At 46.3% G+C, this 12,635-nt stretch overlaps 1 protein-coding gene across 1 annotated transcript in view; it reads right to left on the reverse strand.

The window, feature by feature from the left end:
- Nucleotides 1-621: 621 nt before the first annotated feature.
- scfd2 (sec1 family domain containing 2) overlaps nt 622-12,635 on the reverse strand; it is a 68,317-nt gene continuing 56,303 nt past the window's right edge. Inside the window, exons 6-9 of the mRNA XM_048989999.1 lie at nt 11,718-11,863; nt 4,866-5,000; nt 4,352-4,471; nt 622-1,178 (exon numbers count right to left, since the gene is read on the reverse strand). Coding sequence (XP_048845956.1) covers nt 1,086-1,178; nt 4,352-4,471; nt 4,866-5,000; nt 11,718-11,863 — 494 coding nt within the window. The 3' untranslated portion in view covers nt 622-1,085. The remainder of the gene's footprint in view (nt 1,179-4,351; nt 4,472-4,865; nt 5,001-11,717; nt 11,864-12,635) is intronic.

The raw sequence follows: 12,635 nt of genomic DNA on the forward strand, positions 1-12,635 counted from the left end.
AATCTAAATGTGGAAATTCTGAGCTGTGTGAACAAATGCTCAAGTTGGATATTTAAATAACCGCTGCTGGGCACATTGACGTGGCCCCTGGATCATGTGTTTGCCTTGCTTTAAAGTGGGGGTGGGAGGGCACTTTCACTCCATCTGCAGCACTTTAATCTAGGTAACAACACCCAACAAACCATGGGGTCATCGAAGCTTATGAAATCCAGACCAACTCACACACATTTATCAAAGAGCCAGACTTGGAACTGTAGGTTAACTGAGACTAAATGGTAGTACAGCTCTTTAGCCATAGCAATCATCATCATGGTTCTATATATGAGAACTCATCTCCGCCTACCAGACAGCATAGCCCCTCCCCTAGCCCACACAGGAAGGATGGCCAATCAGGGCAGGGCACTCAGGTTGGTGCGAATGGTTTTGCAAATCCCACCCCTTTCACGCCACATGAGAAGAATGGCGTTGGCGGGTGTCAGTGGGGCTAATGACCCGTAATGAAGCGTAACGAGCAAGACATGTGGGCTGCAGTTATCGGGGATGCGTCACGACGAGACACTGGCTTCCTGTCAGACCACGTGAGGGTCAGGGCCGCTGTGATAAATTCATGAAACGGAGAGAAGCGAGACCAGAACAAGTTTATTGTCGACACATGTGACTGGTCAGCTGTAGCCAATAGGGAAAGACAACCTTGCTGCCTGGAGTGTGGCTGGTGTTAAGCTGAGCTCTGGCTTCTGGAACTTTCCAGTGGGATTAATAAACCTGGTCCGGAGACAGCCGGGATGCATGCCACGGACAGTAGCTCTGGCTTTCGATGTTGGATCTCAAGCCACATACAGATGTCAGGTATCAGGAATTCCCACAGACGGAAGAGTTTCCAGAAGGTTCAGAACTAGCCCAAGTCCTCAAGTTCTGTACAAACTGATGCTTTTGCGCCCAAGACTGACAGCAGGTCTGACCACACCCTGTTTGTGTGATTTTATGTTGGTATTTGTATATGCACATGTGTATGCATTTAAATCGATAAAACCGTGCCCATGTGATTGACTGAACTTTGTAGAACGTGGTCCGTGTCCTGGCTGCTGTCATACTCCAATGTCGGGGTGTAGGTGGTCCGTGGTGAAGAGCAACTCCAGGATATCTGAGGCTCTCAGCAGCCTTGTGGACAGAATCAGAACCTGCCAGAGAGCAGAGGAGACAGGACATTCAGACTGTCAATCACCCAGTTAGTTGATTTAAGTCTCTGCCAAAGCAACTGCTCGGACTGAAAACAAATCGCGCAAGTTCCTTTAAGGTGTACATTTAAAATGACACTTAAACAACCATTAATAAGAATTTACATTTTTATTTATTTATTTATTTATCTGAAACTTTAATTCAAAGCAATGTGCGTTTTTCTGGGTCAACCAGTTCCTGGAGCAGCTGGGGGTAAAGGTCCTTGCAAAGGGACCCAACCAAGAAATCACTCTGTCAGCCCTGGCATTTGAAGTAGCGACTTTCTGATCACAGACACAGAGTCCTAACCCACTCAGCAACAGCCTGCACCACCTGCAATCAATCAATACATCAAATAAAACATAATGTCGCGAAACGTTTCAAAGTGGTTCAGTCGGGTCTCTCTCCTTCGGGTGGGAATGGATGAAGCTGTATTACCTGGCTGTCGGGCACTACTGAAAAGGGGACTGAGGGTCTGTTACTGAAAATCATCAGCCTGCGGCCCCCCTCTGAAGTACCCCCGCTTCTTCTTCTAGAAGCCCCAGCCTTTAGAAACGGACAGCAAAGAGCTGGGCGTGCTCAGGGTGGCACTTCCAGTGCAGAGCACAGAGACCCCAAACCCCCACCAGCAATTCAGAGCCCAGAAGTGAAAACAAAAAGAGAGCCTTGTTTGCGAAACAAATTGCTGAAGGGGAGGGGGGGGGGTGACGGGGTGGAGTGGGGGTGGGCATTTCTGCATAACTGGCCCACTGGGAGGGCAGAATGATCTGCTAATGCTAACGGCGCTTTGATTCTGCAGCACTCAAAAAGCCTGTCATATGTGCCATTGTCATTCAAGCCCCGGGTAGGATGCACTGCTAATCTTCACAGGAGTGTGTGAGTGTGTATGTGGGTCAGGAATGTCCCCCACAATGTGATAAAAACCAGTTTTTTTGAGGTTGTGGGGACCATTTTTAAGGTTCCCACAAAGATCCGTTGAATGCAATCAAAAAACTAAAAATGCAGAAAGTCTCATACTTTGCCTGGTTACTTATGGTTAAGGTCAGGGCTGGGTAGGGGTTAGGGTCACCATGTTAGAATTAGAGTTTTCCCCATAGAAATGAATGGAGAGTCCCCACAAAGATATATTTGCAAACCTGTGTGTGTGTGTGTGTAAGTGTGAGTGTTCCCAGTCTGCATGTCCCTCCAGGGCAGGGCCTGGGAGAGAAAGGGGGAGGGGGGCTTCCCAGTAAATATCCCAGCCGTTCTCATCAAGGTGGGAGCTGGACTGCTGGGGTGGGGGTGGGAAGCCTGGCGTTAAGTGAGAAATAATATACGGCTATCAAAGTTTGTCATTTATACAGCTAGATATTACACTGCTACTATAGTTTGCCATTTATACAGCTAGATATTATGCTGCTACTAGAGTTTGCCATTTATACAGCTAGATATTATGCTGCTACTAGAGTTTGCCATTTATACAGCTAGATATTACACTGCTACTAGAGTTTGCCATTTATACAGCTAGATATTATGCTGCTACTAGAGTTTGCCATTTATATAGCTAGATATTACGCTGCTACTAGAGTTTGCCATTTATACAGCTAGATATTACACTGCTACTAGAGTTTGCCATTTATACAGCTAGATATTACGCTGCTACTAGAGTCTACTATTTATACTGCAAGGCATTATACTGCTCCCATTTCTTGCATCTTTTTCCTTTGCTCTGACTGAATGCTTGCTTTGCTTACGTAGGGGACCAGAAAGTTTTTCCAGATTGCGGGAGGCCTGCGCCACTAACCCCCTAGATGTGGAAGAGTCACCTGTATTTATACCATTAGATCTTATACTGCTACTAGACTTTACAATTGATACCTCTAGATCTTATACTTCTACTAGAGTTGATCTTTTATTCAGTTAGGGTGCTTTCCCATCCCACCAAGTACCGTATTTTGGTACGTTACTTTTGGTACTTTTGCTTTTCCATTGACTTCCAGTTGAGTACCAGTACCAAAAGTTCCAGTACCGAAAGTGTCAAACCAGTTGGGGGTACTTCTTTGGTACTTCGGTACTTTGGGGTGGGACTTGAAAAGCTTATACTTAAATTATATACTTATATTTAAAAGCTTTACTTGTACATCTAGATATTACACTAATTCTATGGTTTAACTGACAAAATTACGGAAAATTATTCCTTACCATACATTTGATGGAGCAATACAATGTTTAAACATACTTCTAAATTAAATTACACAACAGAAGCCCAACAGCAAAAGCAGCTGGCTTTGCCAAAGACTACAGAGGTCTTGTGTTTCTAATCTTTCCTTGTACAAAATATCTAGGTGTGTATTTGCGATAAAACAGGGGCCTATTCCGGGACACCCTGGAGGCATATTATCTCCCAGCTGGTTTGGGAAATTCCCCAGAATGAGCCGGAGTCCATGTCCTTGCAAGAAGCGGCATGGTTGACCCCGCTGAACGTGCGACCCTCGCCAGGAGATCGGGGTGAAGATGAAGATCATGATGATAAATGGGTAAAACTGTCCAAGGTGACTATAGAACTTATGACTGCTCAGTGTTGGTTAATTAACCAAAGAGTACCATTGTTACAAGCAACTACAAGAACAACAACAACAATAATAATAATGATGGCTGGGAAGATGGGCTTACATCTGCCTGTCTGCACTGAAAACACCGCTGCCTTTGAACTGCCTTTCACTCTTATCTGCATTTGCAATCCTTTTAATACACCTCAGAATGAAAAGCAATGGTTTACCCACGTGATATCTATGTGCGTGTCTTTGTGTCTGTGTGTAAGAGCCGATGGCATTGTGCTTGTGAGCTCTGACCTGAATGTGTCTGCGTGACTCTGAGAGCACTAGCTGCATGTGGCTGTCTGACTCTGTGTGTGCCAGTGACACTGTACATGTGTGCGTGTGGCTGTGTGTGAATGACTCTGTGTGATTCTGTGTGTGTTTAAGGTTTTCCCCTCAGTCCCCCATGTGTGGGAATCTGGAGCCCAGCTTTCCCAGTATCCTCGGGGAGCCGGCTAGCTGACAGGTGGCCTTAAACCCCTGGCTTCACCCCCTCTGGGTTCTCATTGTAATAGAATGGGGTAGCAGTCTCATGTAACAGGCTGCGTGTCACTGCTCACCTGCGCACCCGGCTTGTGGGCGGAGATCGCTTCCCGGACAAGGCGGAGCTCAGAGGGAGTCACACCGCCCACCACGAAGAGGACAAGCAGGGCGTGGTCACCGGGGTGTGGCCGACTCACCTGCCGTGTACACACACACACACACACACACACACACACACACACACACACACACACACACACACACACACACACACGTCAGCTGCAAGACCCTCAGAAAGTCATCCAAATGTCAAACTGGGGGGTGGGGCGTGTGTAAAAAGCTCTCCGTGAGGAGCCTAGGGGCATACAGCTCACCATCGGGGGAAAAAACAGTCAATAAGTATCTGGGACTGAGGGTCAAAGGTCAAAGAGCAAAGAAGAGGACTGATAATGGCATACAGAGTCGTCAATTCCAATTACAGCCTATTGTCAGACACTGATGCGTATAATTACCGACTATATAACTATAATATATACCTATGTTTATTTTAAGCTCAGATCAGAGAGTGTGTGTGTGAGCGTGTGTGATTACCTTCAGGAACATGCTGAACCCTGTCTTCAGCAAGTCAGTCAGGCCGGAGGACATGTGCTCGATGTCGACGCAGTCAGGCCGGTCGGGGTGGTAGATATCGTCCAGGACCTGCTTCAAGAAGGGTCTGTAGGTAGCCTGGAGAGGAAGCGGAGCTGCATAAGCACAGCAAGCAAACACCCCCACACCTACCCACACAGATACACACGCAGACCTGTACTGCTATCTTTGTGGGGACTGTTCATTCATTTCTAGGGGAAAAACCAAAATCCAGAAATGATGACCTTAACCCCCACCCAGGCCTAACCTTAACCATAAGTAGCCAAACAAAATATGTCAAAATAACAGGTTTTTATCACGTTACGGAGACATTTGGTTCCCACAACATAAGGTATACCACACACACACACACGCACACACACACACACACACAGATCTGTACTCATATCTTTGTGGAGACCTTTCATCTCTGGGAAAAACCCTAATCCCAACAATGACAACTCGTACCCTGCCCTAACATCAACCAAAATGATAACTTTTGGCATTTTTAGTTTTTTGGTTGCAGTCACAGATTTATGATTGAGTTTTTTTTTTTTACTGAAAAATGGTACCACACTGTGAGGATATTTGGTCCCCATAATGTAACATAAAACACAACCCCCCCCCCAACACACACACACACACACACACACACACACACACGCACACACGCGCACACACACACACGCGCGCACACACACACACACAGCACTCGCCAGCCAATAAGAAATGCCAAATCGGCAGCAGCTATTAGCCAAACTTTAAATGTTCCTATGATTAATCATGAATCATAACACATCTATTTGAGAGTACCTAGGGGATTCGGTGGGGGGGGGGGCTCAGGTGTTTCAGCAGGAGGGAGTTGTTGTTATGCTTTAAAATAGACTTATATTTGCCTGCTGGGTTGCGTGCGTGTGGAGGTTAAACAACGCACATAGTTGTTAGTCACTGAGATAATCAGTAGGACTGACAGGAACCGTCACTCAGCAGCCCGAAGTCCCGCCTTAATGTTCACACTGACGCACTGCGCTCACACGCACATGCACACAGAGACACAGGCATATACACTCACTATCACCCTTCTTCATTGGCTGCTTTGTTACCAATCACAGGTGATTTATCGTGCTACTGTTCGGGCAGGCTAAGGTGTGTCTGTGACAGCAGGGAAACCAACCCCACAGCAGGACAGGAAAAAAAGCCATGGCCTCATTAAATCTTGGGCCAGGCGTCATCAGTGTGAAGAAGTGAGATCCCAACCCAAGTTGTACTTCCAAAACAACATTAACCGTAGCATGGCACCTCCACCATGTTGAGAGCATTTCCTGCCTCCAAACGATGCTACAGACCGGCACTTCCTGTTTCCAGTGAACAGCTTCCTGTCTGCAGAAAGTTCAAAGGGTGACCTGCGCTGGCCTGGTGATCGGGAGATAGTATGGGCTGGCACGATTCATTAACTAGGTATGCTTTGAAGAGTACTGCACATGAATTCTGCTAGTACTTACTTGGCAGATAAAGGAAAATGGAGTGGGGAAATGCTGTGCTTGTCTGTTTGCTTCTGTCAGGTGTGCTTACTGGGACAGGATGCGTAACTGCGACTTATTTGTTCTGGGGGGTTTATGGGACAAAAGGCAGGCTGATATAGAGGCCACTTAGTGAAGAAGGTGGACTCTTACTTCTTACAAAAAGATCAATCTTCATTGTGCATACCTGTTTAATACATTCAATCAGTGAACAACTTCAAGTAGCAGACTTTGAATATCTCCCGAAGGGTTGGATGGTTCCACAACCAATCTATACATGTATTTAGTGCCGTTTACTGCCGTCACAGTTACTCAATTACCAAAAAGCATTGGTTAAAATTCTTGTTCTCGATTACCCTGCAATATGGCAGAAGGGAGAAGGCGCGTAGCGCATGAAGGTGAAAATAAAAAGCGAAAACCATCAGTTGTGTGGAAAATGTAGTCGTCATTATTGCAAAGCGTAACTTTAATATCACTATGACTGCAATGCAAATGCATCTTAAAGAACACATCCGTGTTTGACGGACTCACCCAATAATGTGAGGTTAGCCATAGATACATGCCTCTTGGAGTAGCGTAGCCTGTCTTTGTCATCATGGTCATTTCAATCATTTTGCTTAATTTGCTTTCTACAATTCTTGTATGCCAAAAATAATTGCTTCTAAAACAAAGGTCAGTCCCATCATCTTACATAATAGGGTACGTTTTAACAATCCATCTATCCATTTTCCAAACCGCTTATCCTACTGGGTCGCGGGGGGTCTGGAGCCTATCCCGGAAGTAATGGGCACGAGGCAGGGAACAACCCAGGATGGGGGGCCAGCCCATCGCAGGGCACGCTCACACACCATTCACTCACACATGCACACCTACGGGCAATTTAGTAACTCCAATTAGCCTCAGCATGTTTTTGGACTGTGGGGGGAAACCGGAGTACCCAGAGGAAACCCCACGACGACATGGGGAGAACATGCAAACTCCACACACATGTAACCCAGGCGGAGACTCGAACCCGGGTTAATAAATTAATTAACTAATTAATTTTTTTTGTTAATATATTGTGTGTTTTGAGTTTGGCTGAAAGATATTTGACGTTTTTGAGTGATTTTAAGAATTAAAAAATAACTATATAGCCGAATGGAACTTATCTACCAAAAAAGTTTGTCAAATAAGCTGCTTGTTCAATGCTATCTCTGTGAAATGCAAAATATTTCTATGGCGTGAGAGAGGTGTCTTTTCATGAGCAGTTTTGGTTTCCTTTTCTGCTCTTCACTCATTTCGCTTGATTTCAATTGATGACTGTGTCAAACAGCAAGGATGAGAATGATTATGATTGTCTCTGAGAGCGCATGCAGAGCTCATGCAGAAGCGGTAAACTCTAGACTGATTTTTCTACTCAAGGAATCATCAGATTAATTGGTAGATTAATTGTTTATGGATGTAATTGATATTAACAGCCCTAATGTTTAATGTAGCAAAAGTGGCTATTTCAATAATTTTATTTAAAAAGGTTAAAAAATTTATAACTATTCTGCATCAGAGCAATACCTGCAGTGCACAGTCTGCACTTCAAATCCTGTTCACATGCAGGTTACAACAAGTTTGCACTGCGCGTCTTGTCCTTCTGCCCCTATTCTGAACAGGTTGTACAGTATGTGAAGTTCATTGTCCAATCACTTTGTACATGTTAGTAAATGTATGTTTTCAAATTGTTGGTTAGTAAATGTGGCACCGCAGGACTCAGGGCAATGATGTCCACATGTATGATGGGGCTGACAAGGATCTCATAAATCTTGAGTCGATAAGTTCAAATTTTATCCATTTATCTTGGCTTATTTTCGCACAGCAAGTCCTACTTCGTATTTCGTTTGAAGACGCCACAGCTGCAGAGGATGTGCGGAACCCTGGATGAGAGGAGATGAATACCGCCGAAGCAAACAAGTGGGCAAAGAGGACATTGCAGATCGGGAGCAGTGATACGGCCGTTTATCCAGCCCACATGGCTGCTTCACACTCACTCACCTTCACCACCATATGTAAACATGGCTGCGTTTGGTAGGCAGTGTTACTGCAGGCCTGGCTAAGGAACCGGCAGGATTAAAGGTTGCAGTGACGTGCAGAAATGATGGCACCATACGCCCGGCAGGCGTGACATGCGGCTGAGGGAAGCCGAGTCTGATGGTCCTGATCAAAAACACTCAAGCTGCTTCCCAATCTCACTCAGAACCAGGTGGGTCTTCCTATTTTATTTAATCACAACTTCCAGCAGGCCTAGTCCCAGGAAACTTTTCTCCATATTAGCAACAAGGCCTGCCCTCTCATCACCCACCATTAAAGCTCCACCCAGATTAAATTCCAAACCAATCCCAGGCTGCCAGTAGACCAGGTTTTATACAGGCTCCTCCCTGCAGCTTCCAGCAGGCCTAGTCCCAGGAAACTTTTCTCCATATTAGCAACAAGGCCTGCCCTCTCATCACCCACCATTAAAGCTCCACCCAAATTAACTTCTAAATCAATCCCAGGCTGCCAATAGACCAGGGTTTATACAGGCTCCTCCCTGCAGCTTCCAGCAGGCCTAGTCCCAGGAAACCTTTCTCCATATTAGCAACAAGGCCTGCCCTCTCATCACCCACCATTAAAACTCCACCCAGATTAACTTCTAAACCAATCCCAGGCTGCCAACAGACCAGGGTTTATACAGGCTCCTCCCTACAACTTCCAGCAGGCCTAATCCCTGGAAACCGTTCTCCATATTAGTAACAAGCCCCACCCTCTCGTCGCGTCCACCATTAAAGCTCCACCCAGATTAACCTCTAAACCAATTCCAGGCTGTCAATAGACCTAGGCTCCTCCTCTGAGTTTCCTACTGGATAAACAACCTTATCCCATCTCCCACATCAGTCCCACGCAGTTCATAAGTCAGTCATCAAAACATTTCTACCTGTAAACAACCACGTTAAACACCGACAACTAAATCTCCCAGAATACCTGGAGAGTGAGTGTGGCTTCCACACGGGGCCACCCCCACTGTGTGACCTCACCTCCTCCGTGGCATGACACGCCTCAAAACTATCACCACCCTTTCTGAAACACGAGCCCCCCATCGTTAATTCAATGGGTTGCCAGCTCGTTAATTAGTGAGTTGCCTGTGTGTGATTCTAATGATTTTCCGACTCCCTCTGACTATGTAAACGTTACACGGTCAATACTAGGGAAAGGAGGACATCACACCAGAAAAATGCTTCATAAATACCAGGATTCTGACTTTTTAGGTGGGGGGAGGGTCACATTTCAAATGTCAAATCTCTCAACTCTGCTAAACACTCACCCACACACATTATTCACAGACACTTAACCACACAAACATATACAGCTTGTCTAACATTAACAATGATTAGCAAATACTTTCCCGAAAATTTTAAAATATATAAAAATACTGATTAAAAAACTGAAAACAGCAAAGCCCAGGCTGCACGAGGGAGGAGCTGATGGGGAGCAGCGCGCTGGGTGAGACCTCCAGCACCATCCACCTGGCTCAGACTGGATCCTTAGAGCAGAACAGTCTGTCCCAGAGCTGTGGTCCAGCCGCTGGTGGCTCGCAGCCCGCATGCAGCCATCAGGCACTGCGCAGCGAGTAACTGTGACTTACACATGCACACACTCAGATTTACAGAAACACACAGATTTAGACATAGAGACAAATACAGACACACAAACACACACACACACACACACACACAGTAAATGTATTCATATCCTTGTGGGGACTCTCCATGCATTTCTGTGGGCATAAACCTAACCCTATCATGAGAACCTTAACCCCTGCCCAGCCCTAACCTAAACTGTAAGTAACCAAACAAAGACTTTTTTGATTGCATTCACAGATTTTCATAAAACTGAGGTTATCCTTGTGGGGACTGAAAAAATTTTCTCAAAAAATTTTTCTCACTGAGAAAGAGAGAGACATACACACAGACACAGACACTGAGAGAGAGAGACACACACAGACACAGACACTGAGAGAGAGACACACACAGACACCGACACTGAGAGAGAGACACACACACAGACACTGAGAGAGACACACACAGACACAGACACTGAGAGAGACACACACAGGCACAGACACAGACACTGAGAGAGACACACACAGGCACAGACACTGAGAGAGACACACACAGACACAGACACTGAGAGAGAGACACACACGGACACCGACACTGAGAGAGAGACACACAGACACAGACACTGAGAGAGAGACACACACACGGACACCGACACTGAGAGAAACACACACAGGCACAGACACTGAGAGAGACACACACAGACACAGACACTGAGAGAGAGACACACACGGACACCGACACTGAGAGAGACACACACAGGCACAGACACAGACACTGAGAGAGACACACACAGGCACAGACACTGAGAGAGACACACGGACACCGACACTGAGAGAGACACACACAGACACTGAGAGAGACACACACGGACACCGACACTGAGAGAGACACACACGGACACCGACACTGAGAGAGACACACACGGACACCGACACTGAGAGAGACACACACGGACACCGACACTGAGAGAGAGACACACAGACACCGACACTGAGAGAGACACACACAGACACTGAGAAAGAGAGAGAGACACACAGACACCGAGAAAGAGAGAGAGACACACAGACACCGAGAAAGAGAGAGAGACACACAGACACTGAGAAAGAGAGAGAGACACACAGACACTGAGAAAGAGAGAGAGACACACAGACACCGAGAAAGAGAGAGAGACACACAGACACAGAGAAAGAGAGAGAGAAACACACAGACACTGAGAGAGAGACACACACACACACAGACACCGAGAAAGAGAGAGAGACACACACACAGACACCGAGAAAGAGAGACACACACAGACACTGAGAGAGAGACACACACACAGACACCGAGAAAGAGAGAGAGACACACACACAGACACCGTGAAAGAGAGAGAGACACAATTCGAGACAAGTCTGCACACACATTTACATGTACGTAACAGTTTTATTGCCTTGAAAATGTCTGTAGGGTTGGCAAACTACCCCAATACTTTTGATGCAGCTAATTATAAAATTATAATGGAATAATATACATTTGCCATAAGATTTCTAGCATGAGTCAGAGAGTGTGAGTGTCACGCCAGATGCATGAGAGTTGGCAACCCTGTGATATGTCAGTGCCACGTTATATGAGGGGACCTCTTAACTGTGACCCTGTGTCGGGGGGGTGGCGGCTAGGGGTACCGCACTGACCTGGTGCACGCCATCCCCGCCTTGGTAGATGGAGCGGAGCTGCTTCAGGTGGTCGCGGGCGTGTCCCAGGTCTCTCAGCACGCCAAACACCCTCTCCATGGCGATGCGGGCCTTCTGCGTGGTCAGCGGCGCAGTGGGCGGGCAACCTGGGCACAGAGGGTGGAGTCAGGGAAGGGGCGATGGCGGCCCTCAAGCCTCAGCGACCCCAGGGGGCCATCAGGCAGCTAGCAGACACCGATCCCAAACACAAAAAGCCACTACCAAACGCCAGCCAAACCGTAAAATAAAACCATGCATCAGTTTAATCTGTCAGCTTCCTTTAGTTGCACATTTGCATTTACGAAATACTTCGAAGTTTGAGTATAAGATTGAAAATATAAACTTTGAGTTAATCAGTCGGCACAATTCAAGATGGTTTAGTGCATGTATAAAGCGGCATGTATAAAGTGTGCTTTGGTAAAACGAAACCTTACAGCAGTCAGAAAGAAGTAATGGCAGCAGAGCCTGACTTATACAACCTGGCTTCGCTGTGATCTGCTTACAAAACCGCACTGGCTGTTCTTAACAATAGCAGCTGAAACTAAACAGTCTCGCTAATGCACATGTGGGACTGGTCCCTCAGCGTGCCAGGCAAGAAAGCATGGGCACTCCCGACAGTTCACAGCGCCTTCTACAGGCAACTGAGGATACTACCAGGTCTGCCTCCCCGTCGGCTCAAATCTGAAGCCAAAGTTTTCAAAGTTTAAAAATGCCTTAACTTGTAGACGTCTGTTAACCAGCACCTAACTTCATGAAAATAGATCATTTTGGACAAATGCTGATTAATTAACATTATCGTCACCATTGATGTTTTAGGACACCTGCACTCTCTGAAGTCACATGAGGTAGAAGTGGTGACTGAATCAGAAAATAGGAGTT

Source organism: Brienomyrus brachyistius, chromosome 1, assembly GCF_023856365.1.
Source record: "Brienomyrus brachyistius isolate T26 chromosome 1, BBRACH_0.4, whole genome shotgun sequence".
NCBI lineage: Eukaryota > Metazoa > Chordata > Actinopteri > Osteoglossiformes > Mormyridae > Brienomyrus > Brienomyrus brachyistius.